At 49.5% G+C, this 16,763-nt stretch overlaps 1 protein-coding gene and 1 non-coding gene across 2 annotated transcripts; one reads left to right on the top strand and one right to left on the bottom strand.

The window, feature by feature from the left end:
* Positions 1-5,984: 5,984 nt before the first annotated feature.
* Positions 5,985-6,116, bottom strand: LOC116897543. Its single transcript, XR_004387557.1, has one exon. It is a non-coding gene; the product is annotated as a small nucleolar RNA SNORA17 (small nucleolar RNA).
* A 3,887-nt stretch (positions 6,117-10,003) lies between these two features.
* On the top strand, positions 10,004-12,218 carry Foxd1 (forkhead box D1). Its single transcript, XM_032896880.1, is given in 1 exon segment — positions 10,004-12,218. A coding segment is annotated over 1 exon segment (1,365 nt). The 5' UTR covers positions 10,004-10,171; the 3' UTR covers positions 11,537-12,218.
* Positions 12,219-16,763: the final 4,545 nt, after the last annotated feature.

The following is a 16,763-nucleotide window of genomic DNA, read 5'->3' as shown; positions in this document are numbered from 1 at the left end:
AATCTCTGATGAAGGGTCCTCGGCAACCATCATCACCACCACCACCACCACCACCACCACCATCATCATCACCACCACCACCACCATCATCATCATCACCACCATCACCACTACCACCACCACCACCATCATCACCACCACCACCATCATCACCACCACCACATCACCACACCACCACCATCATCACCATCACCACCACCACCATCATCATCACCACCACCATCACCATCACCATCATCATCATCACCACCACCACCATCATCACCACCACCACCACCACCACCACCACCACCACCACCACCACCACCACCATCATCATCACCACCACCACCACCATCATCATCACCACCACCATCACCACCACCACCACGATCATCATCATAATATAAAAAAAATTTTGTGAATGAGCTGTTTCTGATTTTTGTGTGCCTCCAGGCTGAGAGGGAAGCTCTGGCTTCTGGTAGAACACTGATGTCTAATCCAGAATGGCCCCTGTCCAGCTCCCCAGCTTTGGGTAATGTATTATGGCTGCAGAAAAACTGAAGAGTATGTGACCCCATCTGGTGAGGAAATGGGAAAACAAAAGATGGACAAACAGGACCAGCAATGGCCCCTTAGACACACCAGTCAGGCTGTTCGGAGGACACTGTTGAAAGGGCTACTGAATGTGCATGGCTGTCAGACAGAAGTCAGAGGTTACCCGTGACCATCCTGTTAAAGGCAGAACAAGGTTAGTATAAAGAAAAAAATCGGGGTGGAGACCTCACTGCCCCATCTGATGCTGACATGTGATGTTAAGCCACACAGCTCCTAACATTGCTGCTGTTACAGTGTTTCTCTTTAAGAGGTGAAGCGGAAAGGTTACTTAAAGAGCTAAGTGAGCCTTAGAGGGGGAAAGTGAAGGCCACTGCTGCCCCACACCTGCAGTTGGTTAAATACGTACACCAGAGGTGCTCTCCCTTGCCCACAGTAGGTCCCTGTAACGAAGTATTGTGGGTGGGTTGACTTGTCAACACAGGGACTTCATTCTCTGTGCTCTGAAGTCAGGGCACCCGTGCAGCTGGGTTCCAGTGAGGGCTTCAGATCGCAACAACTCCTCCTCTCTTCTCTAGAGAGCTCCCTGGAGGAGTCCATTTTTAAAGGACGCTACTCCCATTCATGAGGGCTTCTCCCTTATCTATCTAGTCATGCCTCCGAAGGTTCCCCCTTCTAATCCATTACATTTACACCAAGACTTCTTTCTTTTAAATACTTTTATTAGTCTTTATTTATGTGTATGTGTGTATGTCTGCAAATGAGGACAGACGACTGTCAGGTCCCCCGGGAGCTGGAGTTACAGGCAGCTGGGAGCTTCCTGGTTTGGGTGCTGAGAATTGAACTTGGGTCCTCCACAAGAGCAGTGTGTGTTCTGAACCACTAAGCCATCTCACCAGGCCTCTAGCTAGGAGTTCAACATAGGAATCTGGGGACAGCACCTAGCCAGCCCACTGTGCTGGAGCAGGGCCTGAGACTTTCAGACAAACTCCTGGGTGCTGCGGCTGCAGGTCAGGACAGCTGAGAACTGCTATCCCTGGTAATTTCCAGATTGCTGAGGAATTCACCCCGGAGACTGATTAGCTCTCCGCCCAGGCTATGCAGGCCGATCTTGCCTAATTTTCAAAACATGAAAGTAATAATCCCAATCTCTCTTGTCCTGAAGACACAACTAATGACAATAGGGGTGCAGACAAGCAGGGCTATATGATGGCTAGACATTAGGAAAATCTAAGAAACAGGAAGGAAGGAGGGAGGGAGGGAGGAAGGAAGGAAATTCAGGCTTCACATCCAAGTATTCTGTGGTGGTGGTGGTGGTGGTGGTGTGTGTGTGTGTGTGTGTGTGTATGTGTGGTCATGTGCCACTGTACTCATGTCATGCATGTCATGGCACTAGTGTGGAGGTCAGAGGTCAACTTTACCAAGTCAGTTTTCTCCTTCCTTTTTTACATGGCTCTGGGGTTGGGACTCAGGCTGCTGTGTTTTTTGACAATTCCCTGCCCTTACCAAGTTTTCTCGATGGCCCTACACCAGATGTTCTGAGTTAATTTATTTGGGGGGTGAGGTGGGAGCAGGGCTAAGCTTGCAAAAACCCAGTAACTCGCAACCACAGTTGAGAACTGTCGAATTAGATTGTTGTTCTGGAGATTGGCTACCCATTGAAAGCAGTTGGGGAATTTTGCAAAAAAGAATGCTGTCTTCGTTGGGGTTTCTATTGCTGTGAAGAGACCCTGCAACCAAGGCAACTCTTGTGAAAGAAAACATTTAATTAGGGGATGCTTACAATCCAGAGGTTCGGTCCAGTGTCAGCATGGCCAGAAGCATGGTGGCCACAGGCAGACACGGTGCTGGAAAGGTAGCTGAGAGTTCTGAGGCAGCAGAAAAGAGTCACTGGGCTTCGCTTGGGCATTTGAAACCCCACAGTCCACCCTCAGTGACACACTTCCTCCAACAAGGCCACACGTACTTGAACATGGTGTCTTAGTCAGGGTTCCTAATCCTGCACAAATATCATGACCAAGAAGCAAGTTGGGGAGGAAAGGGTTTATTCAGCTCACACTTCCACATTGCTGTTCCTCACCAAAGGAAGTCAGGACTGGGACTCAAGCAGGTCAATGCCTTCCTGGGTTAGCTCAGGGTCCCACCCATATGTAAAGTTTATCCTGTGCTGTAACTTTCGCCTCAAGTAGTGATGAGACCAGAACACACGAAGCCTCATTGTACTTAGTGCTATAGCAAGTACTTATTTGCGTTGGCCGTTGCTACGGTTTGGTGATAATATACGTTTAAATGTACTCTGCGTATAAAAGTAACAGGCAGAGGGTTGAGTGAAGACAAGATTGGTCACGGCTGGGTGGCAGTCACTAATGGTGAATGTCTACTACAAATATGCAAACCAGAAAAGGGGTGTCGAGCAGACAGAATCCTTGGGCCAGAAATAATAATTCTTGGGAAGTTCTGCTAGAAAGGAAGCATGGCCTTTCATTGCCTCAGGAAGGAGTCGGCCATCTGCCTGGCTTGGAATCATATAGTTGGTATCTGAGCTCTGGGCCCACACCCAAAATAAGAAACCTATAAAAGCTGGGTTTTGTGTTGAGAGCTGATATATATAAAATCAGCAATATACGCTGTCAGAGAGTGTCATCACTCTCCATTTTTTATGTCATGATGTTTTGTTTTCCAGAAGTATCAGTAAAATGTCTTCCATGTGAGGTTTTCTATATAGTCATTTTGATACTCCTCATCTTGAGAGTTGGGTCTAATTTATGGGTTAATCGTGTTTTCCAGCAGTTTCTATGTGGACATTATAACCCATAGCAAGTCTGTGTGTGCTCTTCTTAGGGGAATAGGATCTGTTTTTGCTTTTTAGCTTTTCAAGAGAGCGTTTCTCTGTGTAGCCCTGGCTGTCCTGGAACTCGCTCTGTATACCAGATTGGTTTCAAACTCAGAAATCTACCTGCTTTTGCCCCCCTTCTTTCCCAAGAGCTGGGATTCAAGGAGTGAGCAACCATACCTGGTTGGAGAATAAAATCTTAAAGAAAGTCTTTATGGAGGTAATGTGGTTAAGGTTAATCATTGGATTAGGATGTCCTGATAAAAAGTGGAGGTTTGAACACAGGCATATACAGAGGGAGGAAAGATGACATTCCAAAACACAGAGAGAAAACAGTCAGTTATGAACCAGGGGAGAAGCTTCCCTCATGGTCCAGAAGGAGTCAACATTGCCAATGCCAGTTCAGTGAGCTATCCCAGTTCCATTGTTTAGCTTCCTAGTCTGTGCTGGGTTCCATGACAGCCCTAACTCTCCTAGGGTTCAGGAAGGCTTTGATGACTGTGTAAGTGACACGTGTGACTTCCTGGGAGACCAGACTTCCGGGAAGCCTAAGCCACTTGCAAGGGTCACATGCTGTTGCACTGTCAGCCCGCCCAGCTGTCAGTCAGCCTGCAGCAACTATTAGAGAAGCAAGACACCTGCAGATGATTCTTGCTCCTGCTGTGGGTTGCTTGCCTGCCTAAGGTCTGATTTGCTTGCCGTTAATTACTTGCACTCCAAGTCGTGTTTAGCAAGTTGGAACCATTTTTTCAATGTTTACGGTGTGCTCATTTTTAAAGTAGCATTTTAAACAATTTTTTTTTGAAAATCCACTTCTAGGGATTACTTTCATTAAAGCTCTACTGATCATATGAGGCTGCAAAGCCAGCCCATGGTTTAAGAGGGCTTGCAGAGCACTTCTATTGGGTGGCTCATTGTCACCTGCCACTTCAGCTCTAGGGCATCTGACATTTCTGGCTTCTATAGTCATTCACATGTAAGTGGGCACACATGCATGCAAGCATGCACGCTCTCTCTCTCTCTCTCTCTCTCTCTCTCTCTCACACACACACACACACACACACACACACAAAAAAAACTAAAACAATAAAAATCTATTTTACAACTATTTCAATGAACACTGTTGATCAGTTTTCCCCTTTGCACACTTTGTGTAGCCAAGTCTTTTCTTATTGTTTTGGATGAGTTATTCCAGTCTCTGAAAAGTGAAGACCTTCCACATTCCGAGATCTTGTAGACTGAAGCATGCGGTTTTTCTTTTTTTTTCTTTTTTTTTTTCTTTTTTTTTTTCGGAGCTGGGGCTCGAACCCAGGGCCTTGCGCTTCCTAGGCAAGCGCTCTACCACTGAGCTAAATCCCCAACCCGAAGCATGCGGTTTGAGTGCAGAATGTCCCCCACAGCCTTGGGCATTTGAACACTTGGTCCCCAGGTGGTGGCGCTGTTTGAGGAGGTTTCGTGGAGAGCCTTGCTGGAGAAGCATATCAGAAGAAGGGGGTTTTGATAATGAAAGGCCTTACCTTCATTTGCTCTCTCGTTTGCTTAGTGGGTGCCATTCCAGATTTGAGCTCTTAGCTTTCTGTTTCTGCTTACTGCTTGTTGCTGCGCCTCTAGTCCACCACGATAGACTCTTATCCTTCTGGAGCCATTAGCCCAAATACCTCTCTTGGTCATGGGATTTTATCACAACGGAAAGATAATGTGGTTCCTATATACTTTTCCATTATGAACGGCTTCGTCATTGAATATATATTCAACTAAAATATTACAGCCGGACATGAGAAAAGGAGAAAGCTCTCAAATTCTGAAAAAAAAAAAAAAATCCTTCCTGTGGTGGTTTGAATGAGAATGGCCCCCATAGTTTCGTATAATTAAATGCTTGCTCTAAGTTGGTTTGGGAAGCATTAGGAGGTGTGACCTTGGAGGAGATGTGCCTCCAGGGCAGCTCTCCCATGATGCCTAGGTGAGGGGTGGGGCCAGTTCTTCACAGCTCTCAGATGTTCAGGCGGCAGCCCAGACTAGGGATCTCCACCTGGCCTTTAGTGGTAACAGACCCCTGCTTCTGCAGGGCCACGGACACAGACATGGCCCCCAGTGGCAGCACAGGCCAGGACTCCACCATGGCCTCAGGTGGCATAACCAGTCACTCACATCAGGCTGAGTCTTCCAGTTCTGTTCTCTTCATTGTGCCCACATCTTTCTGTTTATCTTTCTCTTCCATTTCTTCACCACTTACTTGATCCTCTTACTCTCCCCAGGGTCTCTGAGTGTGTAGGGTCAGTCCAGGAGTGGTCTCAGATATACAATGCCCTGCTTGTTCATTATGGCACTGGGCAGGGGTCATCTTGGGCTTGTGTGGTGTAAAACCGGTGGTTACTGCAGGCTAGCTCCTTTCCCAGCCCCTGCAAGTGGCTCCTTGTGAGGGTCATCTGTCCTGGGCTCAGTCTTGCCTGGGGCCCACGGACCTAGGTGGGGTTCTTCTAGTCTCTGATTTGTGCCCCACCCTGGGAGCCTGATTGGGCCTGCCTGGCATTGAACTGGTCGTTGTCTCAGGTTAGATCTCTGTCCAGGCCCCTTGGTACCAGACTGGTGGTCATCTCAGGCTCTCTGCGTTTTGGGAAATGTTAGCCTACTAATCATTCAGATGTTCACAGGTCAGAACACTGAGCCTAGACATAGCCTCTCTCCTCTCTGTCACGCACTGATGCACATGTGACACAGCAGCCACACCAGCAACACCTGTAGGGGGAGGCGAATCAATCTCTTACAAAACCCCCTATAAAAGCAAAGGTCAAAGCTCATACTTACAGCACAGAGTACACATTACCACTTTTAAGGGAAGGAAAGGGGTCATGATGAGGAAATACTGGACCAAAGCAAGACAGAAACCCAGCAGGACGAATTCCAAATCCTGTAACTCCATGCCCAACGTCAAAGGGCTTAGATGCTCTTCCCATCTCGTTGTCCGCAACAAACTTCTACCTCTCAGGCTGGTTCCACTCCTGCGTGCCGCTCTCCCTTGGCAGACATCTCACAGCTGGATGTCCGTGACGTGCAGAGTTACCAGGAGTAGAGTGGAGGTTAGAAGCACGGGCAGACAGACGGGGAGGAACCGACTCCAGCATCCATCAGCAGAGGAATGAGTGGACAGGATATGTGGAGTAGGAGCACAGTGGGGGATCTCTCAGCCTCAGGTCATCCTATGTATGAAGTCTCGAATGATGAAACACAGAGATGTTACGCGGAATGAATTAAGTCAGATACAAAAGGCAGGGAGTAAAGCTGAAGCCATGGAGGAGAGCCGCTTACTGGCTTCCTCAACAAGCTTGCTTATCTGATTGTCCAGGTCCACCGGCTCAGTTATGGCATCACTGCACAGTGAGCTGGAGACCCCACCCCCCAACATCAATCAATGATGACATGTGGCACAGCCTATGTTCATAGGTCAATCTGGGAGCGACAATTTCTCAACCGATGTTCCCTCTTCCAAAACGTCTCTAGCTTGCAACAAGTTGACATAAAATTTAGGCAAGACATTTAATAATTCTTGCCTTCTGAGTTTATATACCCGAGTTTCTCCTCAAAAAAAAAAAAAAACAACAAAAAAATCCTCTGGGCCTGTGACAAAGACTGAGTGAGTTGAGGCAGAGCATTCTTCCCAAACTTGGTGCTAAATCCTGTGACCTCAGCTCTGGGGTTCAGGCCACTGACCCAAACAACCTGTGGGAATAAAACTGATAAAGTCGAGGCCCAAGGAAACGTCTGCGTGCGGGCCTCAGACCCTGTAACTCAGAAGAGAGAGACTACTAGATCTGGGACCTTCCAGGCACTTTTGACTCTGGAGAATTTCTAGCCACCAAGGTGCCCAGGCCAACCGGAGGGACAGCAGGGCTCCACACTGCCACCAGGGGGCAGTTCTGCCGTTCTCCCATATTGCAAGGACAAGCACCAGCTGCTTTCTTGGTGAGCGCTTGCAAGCCAAGGGGTGGGAGTCGCTCGCTAGCTCTTGATTCGAAGTTACTGTTCTGTCCCCCCTGGGAAAGAGTTCTGGCCCCTGTACTAGCTTGAGGGGATGGAATGGAATGGGATGGGCTTCTCCCGGAGAGAAGCCAGGGAGCCAGGAGACTCAGAGAGCTAGGGACCAGGAAGGTGGGCCGAAAGAGGATGAGCAAGGCGCGAACTAGATTTCCAGGCTCAGAAATTTCTGGACTGAACAGCTAAGGGGTTCCGGGTAATAGCTACCTTAAAGAAAGCAAACAAAACTGGTGGAGCGCCCAAAGGCGGGGCTTTAGTGAAGCTCACCCAAATCTCTGTTAACATGTTCTGCCTCTACAGTGATCCCAGTGTGTTTAGGCGGTCTGTCAAATCCGGCAAATCCCCACATTTCCCCGAGTGACCTTAAGGTAACTTACCACGTTTTCCCAAACATTTTCAGGGAAGAGCCCTTTAACCCTTTGGGGACAGACTTAGGGACTATATTACAAAGTAAGCTCTCATTTCGCAGACCCTTTTAGGACAGACAAGTTGAAGACGCTGCAAATCTTGAACAGAGAGACGGCTGTAATTTATCCTCTAACGTCACTAATAGTCTGCGAACAATTCTTCCTGTATTCCATCTTCAAATACGTTTCTACACAGCAGCCCTCAGCGCTGCAGGGAGGAAAACCATGGTGTTTATTTAGATATCGGGCTAGCACTTATGAAACTTAAACTTTCGATGTAAAAGTGGACTCCTTCGTAAGGACGCCTGTCTGCATCAGCAAAGCACTCGCTGCCTGATTAATGTTGGCTCAGGTTAATCGGAGCCCATTACAATAATTAGATGGTCCAGTCATACATCAAACGAGAGGCAATGAAAAACAACGCGTTCAGAGCGCGAGACATTCTCATAGATCTTTCAAAGATCTCTAATAGGCTTTATGGACCACTTACAAGTGGAACTGGTGGTTACCCTTTGGAAGGAACGAAACCTGATTTGCACAGAAGTCCTAGATGGGACAACAGTTTATTTTTGAGACTTTGTGATGAATACCAGTTGGAACAAGTCATTTCAGGAAGTAAGAAACACTTGGTTGATACAACGACATACCCAAGAGCATTTGAGATTGTTCCTGGAGAAAGCCATTGATTTTTTTATTCAGTTCTTGGCAAATGGCCATTTTAACCAGAAAGTTAAACTTGTGAGGCCAAGTTCCCTATTTGAAATAGAAGCATGTCAGGAAATGCGAGCATCCAGAAAGCTAGGCTATCAGAATGAATTTGGGTTACACAATTATTCGTATTTCCCCCGCCAGCCAGAACAATACGTTTAGCTGGTGGTAAACACAGGTATTCTTAAAACAGAATCATATTTGAATTATCTCCACTAGCTGGGAAGAAAAATGAATCGAGAGGAGTTGCATCCTATATTGAAATTTAAAAAGCCGTTACTTTTTTGTAAAGAGTATGAGAAACATTTAACGTATTATTCAAAAAAAGTTGACCTCAAAGTACATCTTTGCTGTCCTTTCTACTAGCAATTCTTCCCGAGCAGCACCGTGTGTAAGTTATAATAATTATTTCAGTGTTTAGAGAGTAGTGTGAAACGCTCACACCTCATTAGAACATACTTTTTATTGAAAAGTATAGCGCTCCTTTCCCTAACATCCCAACCGTGTTTTTTTTTTTTTTTTTTGAGTTGCTGCTATGTATTTCTGTGTGAGTGTATTTGGGTTTTCACTACAGTTTTCCATTTCTTTTCCTCATTGAACCATTACTTGCTCTATTCCCATGGAATTTGTGAGATGCTCTCATTAGAGTGGCTTAGTTTAGCTGTCAAGTCTCTAGGGCATTCAATTGCAGATAAATGACCAAAACACCAGCCTAGCCGCATTTTTATCAACAGATGGCGGAAAACAAACGTCTTTGGAGAAGAACCGAAGGGAAAGGGTTAAAGGGTCAATAAACAATTATTACCGTGCTCAAAATGGGGGGATTTCTCATCAGATTCCACAGGCGGAGGCTGGCCCAATCCAGGGGAGCTGAGACACCCCACCAGACTCCCTCGCTCAATATTCCAGGGATCACCTCACACGTAGAGCAGTTGTCCCCCAGTGGGATGGCTCCTACAGGCCACCGTGTGGTCCAATCGAAGCGCCCCCGAGCGCTTCTGAGATTAGGGTTGAGTACTAATTCGGGAGAATCAGGCTGGGGGCTTGAACTCCTGTAGCCCTCGGGTCCCGCTCGCGCCTGGCTAGGTTGTGATTCAGGATATCCAATACCTTGGCAAGAAATAGTGGGCTCCAGTCTCCAATTCTTGCTGTTGCCCCTCCTGCGGGTGAACTTTCTCTCCCTGCACGCCGATTCCCTCGCCTTTCTTTTCCTTCCCTGGGCCGCGCTCTGACGTGCACACCATGTGACAGGCCCCCTTCTGCTATAAGCCCAGACAAGGTCCGCCCTCTTCTGGACTCAGCCCTGGCCTTGCCCAGCTCTGTTTCTAGATTCTCACTCGTCTCGCGCCCTTCTGGGCGCCCGACACCGACTGGCCCGCCAGGGTCCAGCCAACCCCTCCTGGACTGACCCGGCTAGAGGGACCGCAGTGGAAAAGGTCAAGTCTAGCCCGCCCGCCATCCGGTGCACGCCGAGCCGGGGAGCGCAGGCACCGCGCGCAGCCGGGCTCGTCAAGTAGCGGCTCGGAGCGGCCCCAGCCGCCCGTCGCAGCGTGGCGTCCTCGCTCCGGGTCCGCCGCTCCGGGGTCGGCCTGGGGAGGCCAGAGAGCCGGGAGCCCGGTGCCCCTATGTGCCGCCGCGCCACCGCGCCGCCCCAGCTATGACCCTGAGCACAGAGATGTCCGATGCCTCCGGCCTCGCCGAGGACACAGACATCGACGTGGTGGGGGAGGGCGAGGACGAAGAGGAGGAAGAGGACGATGACGACGAGGGCGGCGGCGGGTCCCGGTTGCCCAGCTCGGCCCAGCGGCGGCGGCGCTCCTACGCCGGGGAGGACGAGCTCGAGGACCTGGAGGAAGAGGAGGACGACGAAGACCTGCTGCTGGCCTCGCGGCCTGCCGCGTCCCCCGCGCCTCCGGGTCCTGCGCCCGCCCCGGGGACCGGATCGGGCGGCTGCAGCGGCGCGGGAGCGGGAGGCGGCGCGGGAGGTGGCGTGGGCGCGGGCGCGGGCACGGGTGGGGGCGGGAGCGCCAAGAACCCGCTGGTGTAGCCGCCCTACTCGTACATCGCGCTCATCACCATGGCCATCCTGCAGAGCCCCAAGAAGCGCCTGACGCTCAGCGAGATCTGCGAGTTCATCAGCGGTCGCTTCCTTACTACCGGGAGAAGTTCCCCTGCCTGGCAGAACAGCATCCGTCACAACCTGTCGCTCAACGACTGCTTCGTCAAGATCCCGCGCGAGCCCGGCAACCCGGGCAAGGGCAACTACTGGACGCTCGACCCGGAGTCCGCAGACATGTTCGACAACGGCAGCTTCCTGCGGCGCCGCAAGCGCTTCGGCGCCAGCCGTTGCTCGCCCCCCCACGCGGCGGCCGAGGCGCTGCTGCTGCGCGGTGCGGGGCCGGCGGCGAGCGCAGGGGACCCTGGGCGCCGCGCTCTTCCCGCCGCCGCCCCGCCGCCCGCCTGCGGCTACGGAGCCTACGGCTGCGTTTACGGCCTGCAGCTGCCGCCCTGCGCGCCGCCCTCCGCGCTCTTCGCTGCCGCCGCCGCCGCAGCCGCTGCCGCCTTCCACCTGCACTCACCCCCGCCGCCGCCGCCGCCGCCTCCTCCCGGCGCGGCCGCCGAGCTGGCGCGGACCGCCTTCGGCTACCGGCCGCATGCGCTGGCCGCTGCCCTGCCCGGCCCGTTGCAGGCGGCCGCAGTCAAGGCGGGAGGCCCGGGCACCGCAGCGCTCGCACGCTCGCCCTTCTCCATTGAGAGCCTCATCGGGCGCACTCGGGGTCCGGCGACCGCCGGTGCGCACGCCTCGCCTGGGGCCACCAGCGGGACCGCACCGGGCCCCGGGGGCGGAGGCTGCGCGGTGCAAGCGGCTGCGGGTCCCGCCGTCGCGCTCACCCGCTCGCTCGTGGTCGCCGCCGCGGCTGCTGCCTCCTCCGTGTCGTCGTCCGCCGCGCTGGGTACTCTGCACCAAGGGACTGCGCTGTCCAGTGTGGAGAACTTTACTGCTAGGATTTCCAATTGTTAGAAACGCGCGGGAGAGAGCGAAGGTAGGACCCCGGCTCCTTTCTACGGATGGGGGGTTGGTTTTGTTCGCCCCTCCCGGCCCTCGGCGACCTCGCGCCCCCATTTTCGCCACTTCGGATTCTTGGACCAGACCGTGTTGGGCGACAGCGGGGGCGCCCGGCAGTTTGGCTCAGAGGGTCATCTATTTATGCAAAATCGCCCTATGCTGCAACCCTGACTTGGGGTGGGAGAGAGGGGAGTCGCCCTGTCTTGGCACTAGGAGCTTCCTTGACTTTTGAAAAATTGAGAAAAACCAAGCAAAATCATCAAAACCAAGCCTTTTTGAAGTATAGAGATTCTCAGGTCCAGGCGTTAAAAATAAAATCAGTACTGTTTAAATGCAGCTTATGCAAAACCAGCAAAGGTCTCCAAGAAACGCCTTTATTTGCTCACACATGTTTGGTATACTTTTTCATGGAAAGGAAAAAATGATTAACATGTTTACACAAGAAACAAGTCGAAACTTATCATTTCCTATTTTTAACCTGTGTTTTGTATCATAATGGACATGCGGAATTTTTATTTTGTACTTACTACGTATTCTTTGCAAGGAGTATTGTAAATTTTACTGGCAATTATTATTGTACTATTCTAATGTAAGATTTTTACGCGGTTTTCCAGAAATAAAATGCTTAATTTTCAAAGAAAAGCCACCTAAATAATTGGCCGAATTGTCCCTTTCTTAGTTTCTTTTCTGTTAAGAAGGGAAAAGGTCGTATAGATGAGTCTGAACGCAGTACAGGACCTACTTAAACGGTACTTTCAAAGAAAGCCTAACAAAACCAGGATGCCATGCCGCCACAGTCAGAACCATCCGCTGCTCAGAACTTGTTTTTTAGTGACGGCAAATGAAAACCGTTGCTTTGCTGGGTAATTCTAGGTCCAAGCTTTGTCATTCTTTAAGATCAGCAAGACCCTTTAAAGTTGAAGTTTTAGTCACCCTAAGATAATTTAACGTGTTTGGTTTTTGAAATTCTCGAGTTAATTTCTGCTCACTTTTCAGCAAAATGTACAAAAAAAATATGCTCAAACGCCACGTTAGACTGTGATGGAAACAACACAGGCAGGGCCAGTCTCTAGTTTCCAATTTTAACAGCAAAAAGAGATGAGGAGATTATCTGTTTAAAGGTGTTAGAAGCCCTGGATAAACAAATATTTGCATTTAGAACATGAATTAATTGTATGTGATAGTTCTGGGATTTAAGGTAAAAGCGAGTCCAGGAATTACACAACTGAGTTCTGAGTGCAAAGGCAAATTGACCGGAATTTTGGCTTAAATAAATAACTCAAGGGCGAGAGAGTTTGTCAACTTGGCAACAAAGTAGCAGAGTATGTGGTTCAAAGATTTAAAGATGAAAGTACCTGGGTGTTTACAGAACTAAATAAACAATGTGGGTGATTTAAGGGCATCCCTTTTCGAATTTTAAGGCTTTCATTGCTGATTACATTCAACTTGTAGTTCCTTACAGAATCCGAGGATAGTCTTGGCGAGTACAGATGGGACCGTGAGCCCTGCTTATAGCTGATGCTTATCTACCACGTAATTTGAATGCTTTGGGTCAGCAGGCTGCAGTAGAGATCTGCTTACTCATTTTTCTTTAAAGCGTGGTAAGTGCACACACTATGGTATCTGAAGACTCACAGACGGAACCTATCCAATCCATAACGTTTGCATTATAGGCCAGCTCTGTGCAGGGCTGGCCACATTTGATGCCTGGTCTCTTCTGAGGAAGAAAAAGACTCAGACCCTCAAGATGAATTCTGGTTTTGTTTGTTTGTTTGTCTTTTCCCCTATGAGATGGGTGGAGGAAGGTAAATTTAAATTTGAGGTTAAAGATATTTATATCTGAAACGTACCACTAAATCAATATATATATATATATATCGCAAATTGTAAACGAGGATCTTACATTCAGAGGCTTCTTGTGCTCTAATTTAGATTTAAAAGAAAGCAGACCCCAGACCCCAGGCCATCTGCATCCCAGGAGCCCTTTTGCAGAGGCCTTCGCAGGGATCCCAAGGCAAACCACCTTGGCACGCCTGTAGGTAGACTTGTGCAACGCACAGAATGAACTTTTAGATTTGAAAGTTATTGCAAAGAGAGTCAAGAACAAAACCGCGTGATTCTCCCCCCCCATCCCCCCAGGAAGAGTCTGTAGCTGTCCCGAAAGCAGAGAATCACAGCTCTGTTTTTTTCTTAAGATCACACATCTTTAGAAAGTGCGGAGAGGAGCTCTATTCCCCCCTCGCAAAGCTCTACAGGAGGATCAGGGCGGCCCAGTGCTGGCCCTGGGGTCCCAGTTCTTGGTTCCTACATCACCCTCGCGGGCAGCAGACCACAAACCGGCTTTTGAGCAGGCTGGGTGCAGTGGGCTTTCGTTTGTTATATCCCACCAGGTTCAGCCTTTTTTCTAGATTTGGGTGTTTGCGGTGGGCTTTACTCAGCAAACCTGCTCTGCAGGCTGATGTTGGAGATAGTAAGCGGCTCTAAGGTATGGGCCCAGAGTGGTAAGGGTGGAGGAGAAGACGGTGGGCCTTGGGCGGGTGAGCCCGGAGTGTGGGGCGCGCCTGGCCTTGCTGTACTGACAAGCAGGTGTTGGAACAAAGGCAGCGGGTCTACCCAGGCCTTTGATGAGCAAGGATGTCTCCTCCTGGGGGCTCCTCATTCGCATGCAAATCCAGTGCTGGTCCCCCCCAACCCCCTTTTCTTTGAAGGCAAACAGAAGGATGTTTGTGTGTTTGTAGGCTAGAAGGCTGCTCGAACAAGCCTTCCTCAATAGCCTGGGTCTCGAAAAATAAACCAGTTGGACAAACATTGGCCACCAGCTCTCCTCCTCCCGACTACAAAGTGTGGATTTGCTACAACTCATTAACCCGACGCCTTTCTCTCCTCTCCTTGTTTCTTTACTCATCAAACGCCCCCGTAGAGCCTGGAGACAAATGACCGAAGCGCTGTCGGGAGGGAACTGCAGTTAATGGGGAGAGGGATATATTGGGGCTAATGGTTCAGGCAGCTCCCGAGGAAAGACCACACAAAAAGGAGCCTCTCCATTCAAGGCTCTGTTGTGCTGCTGGGATTTAATCTGCAGCTAGATTTAGCCAAATGTTATCTATTGCGGGGGTAATGAAGCCCTTATGGGCTGAATCGCTCCTTGTACCACACATGGTGTCATGACCTCAGATTGCTTCTTGGTTGATTTCTTTCTCTATCGGGTAATTATTTTATGTCTTTAAAAAAAAATAGTGCTTCTGCTCAACAACGGGGGTTTCCTCTCCATTCCCACCCCACACATTTAAGAGGCACTTCCTTTCCTATTAAAGAAAAAGAAAAAAGAAAGAAACATGTAACCGAGGAAGTGAGGGGGAAGCTGTCGGGGAGCTTTCCCCATCTTTTACTTACTGGAGCATCTTTATGTGCACCCATCTAAACTTCTCTGTCTCCTACCCAGCAGCCTTCTTGTGCCCAAACTTTGACCGATGGATCTGCAGATGAATTCTGGACACGTGCATCCTACAAGCTTTTGCAGTGAGCATGTGTGTCAGGGAAAAGGCTTCTGTCACTTGAAAACTTTTCTTTTTCATAAGCCCACATGTCTTCCTGTAGCCTGCTGGCTAGGAGAGCTGGGGAAAAGGGCTCATTCTGATGGAAGGTGATTATTTTGATGGAATACCAGACCCTGTAGTTTATTAAAGGCTGCAGGAGGCCGCTGGTTGTGCTGCTCTCTCTCTCTCTCTCTCTCTCTCTCTCTCTCTCTCTCTCTCTCTCCTCCTCCTCCTCCTCCTCCCCCCCCTCCCCCTCCTCCTCTTCCTCTTCCCCCCTCCTCATCCTCCTCATCCTCCCCCTCCCCCCTAGGGGATTCTGCTTTCCTTGCATGAGAGACCAATCTGGGAGCTGTTAAAGGTGTTTTTAAACTGATTGGTGGTGGGATTGGAAGGGATCTGACCCTCCTCCCCACAGCTAAGACTGTAGGACTCTAGGTTACACTCTTTAAATTATCTGCTAACCACAAATTCCATTTGCACCTGCTTTTGTTACTGATGGAGTAAAGTTGTATAGGAGCAACTTAAATGATGTTATCAGTGTCAAATTCAACCCGAATCAAATCTTCCCAGGGATAGCGCTGGTCTCTCTCGCTGTCAGAGAACTCCAGTGTGCTTTTAATTGGGATACCAAGACTTCCCCACCCCAACCCCCAGTTTAGAACACCCTCTAGAACCGAACCAGACTGGGATGGACCTAGGAAGCCACGTTATCCTTACTCAACTCTCTACCAGCTTTCATGTGGTACTACTGAGTCAGTCACACCGGGCACGAAAGGCCCCTTGCCCATCAGCTGCCACTTGCCTCTCTCCCCCTATGATTTTGTAATTAGGCATATGGTTTCTGTTGGTAAACGTGTTTGATGTCACGGCCAGTGAAATGTGGTGTGTTTATAGGGCCACGAATGTAAATGTGTAAATATGTTTAGTGTAAAATCTAGCTCTTTGACTCTTGCAATAAATAGGCTGCCAACTCAGATCCACTTACGTTTGACAGCACGATGGAGCCTCTGATCCCGGGCAGCTGCCCCGGGCTGCTAGGAATTGTGCTTTCCCAACCAAATTCACTTTCTGGCTAGTTTCTTCTCATATCACATCTCTCTGGTCACATCCAGTTCCGGATGTGACCAGCTGGGGCTACTTTTTACTGCCGAACCCTTCTGGTGGTCCGGAAGCTTCCTGGTTCATTCCTCCAGCTTCTCCCCAAGAGAAGTCCAGAAGGAGAAAATAACAGCTGACAACCAGCGAATCCCTTCCAAGCCCTCAGCCTTTAGGTGTGGCGAGGAGCTGAGATGGGGGATTATGAAGTTTGTGCTGGTCTCGGTTCTTACCACCACATCCTAATTGTAGAGAAGTATTTTGACCCAGTGTGTTAGTGTCTGAGGCAGGAATTTGAGGCCAGCCTGAGCTGTATAACCAGACCACCTGTTTCACCCAGTTTTAAAACCAAAATACACCCACTCTGAGCTACTCTACTTTTAAGAATATAACAGATTTGCAGAAGAGTGCAGACATCACATTAACCTTCAGTCCAGCTGGACACACCCATGTAGTGCACACCTATGGGCGCCCTAGGATTCTCTTTCTTATTTCAGTCAGTACCCTCAACAAATGTTAGATTTTTTTTCAAAGAAAGGTTTTCACTAACA

This window comes from Rattus rattus, chromosome 3, assembly GCF_011064425.1.
Source record: "Rattus rattus isolate New Zealand chromosome 3, Rrattus_CSIRO_v1, whole genome shotgun sequence".
Classification (NCBI taxonomy): Eukaryota; Metazoa; Chordata; class Mammalia; order Rodentia; family Muridae; genus Rattus; species Rattus rattus.
The sequence above is the reverse complement of the archived record's forward strand: the minus strand, read 5'-3'. Positions and strand labels throughout refer to the sequence as shown.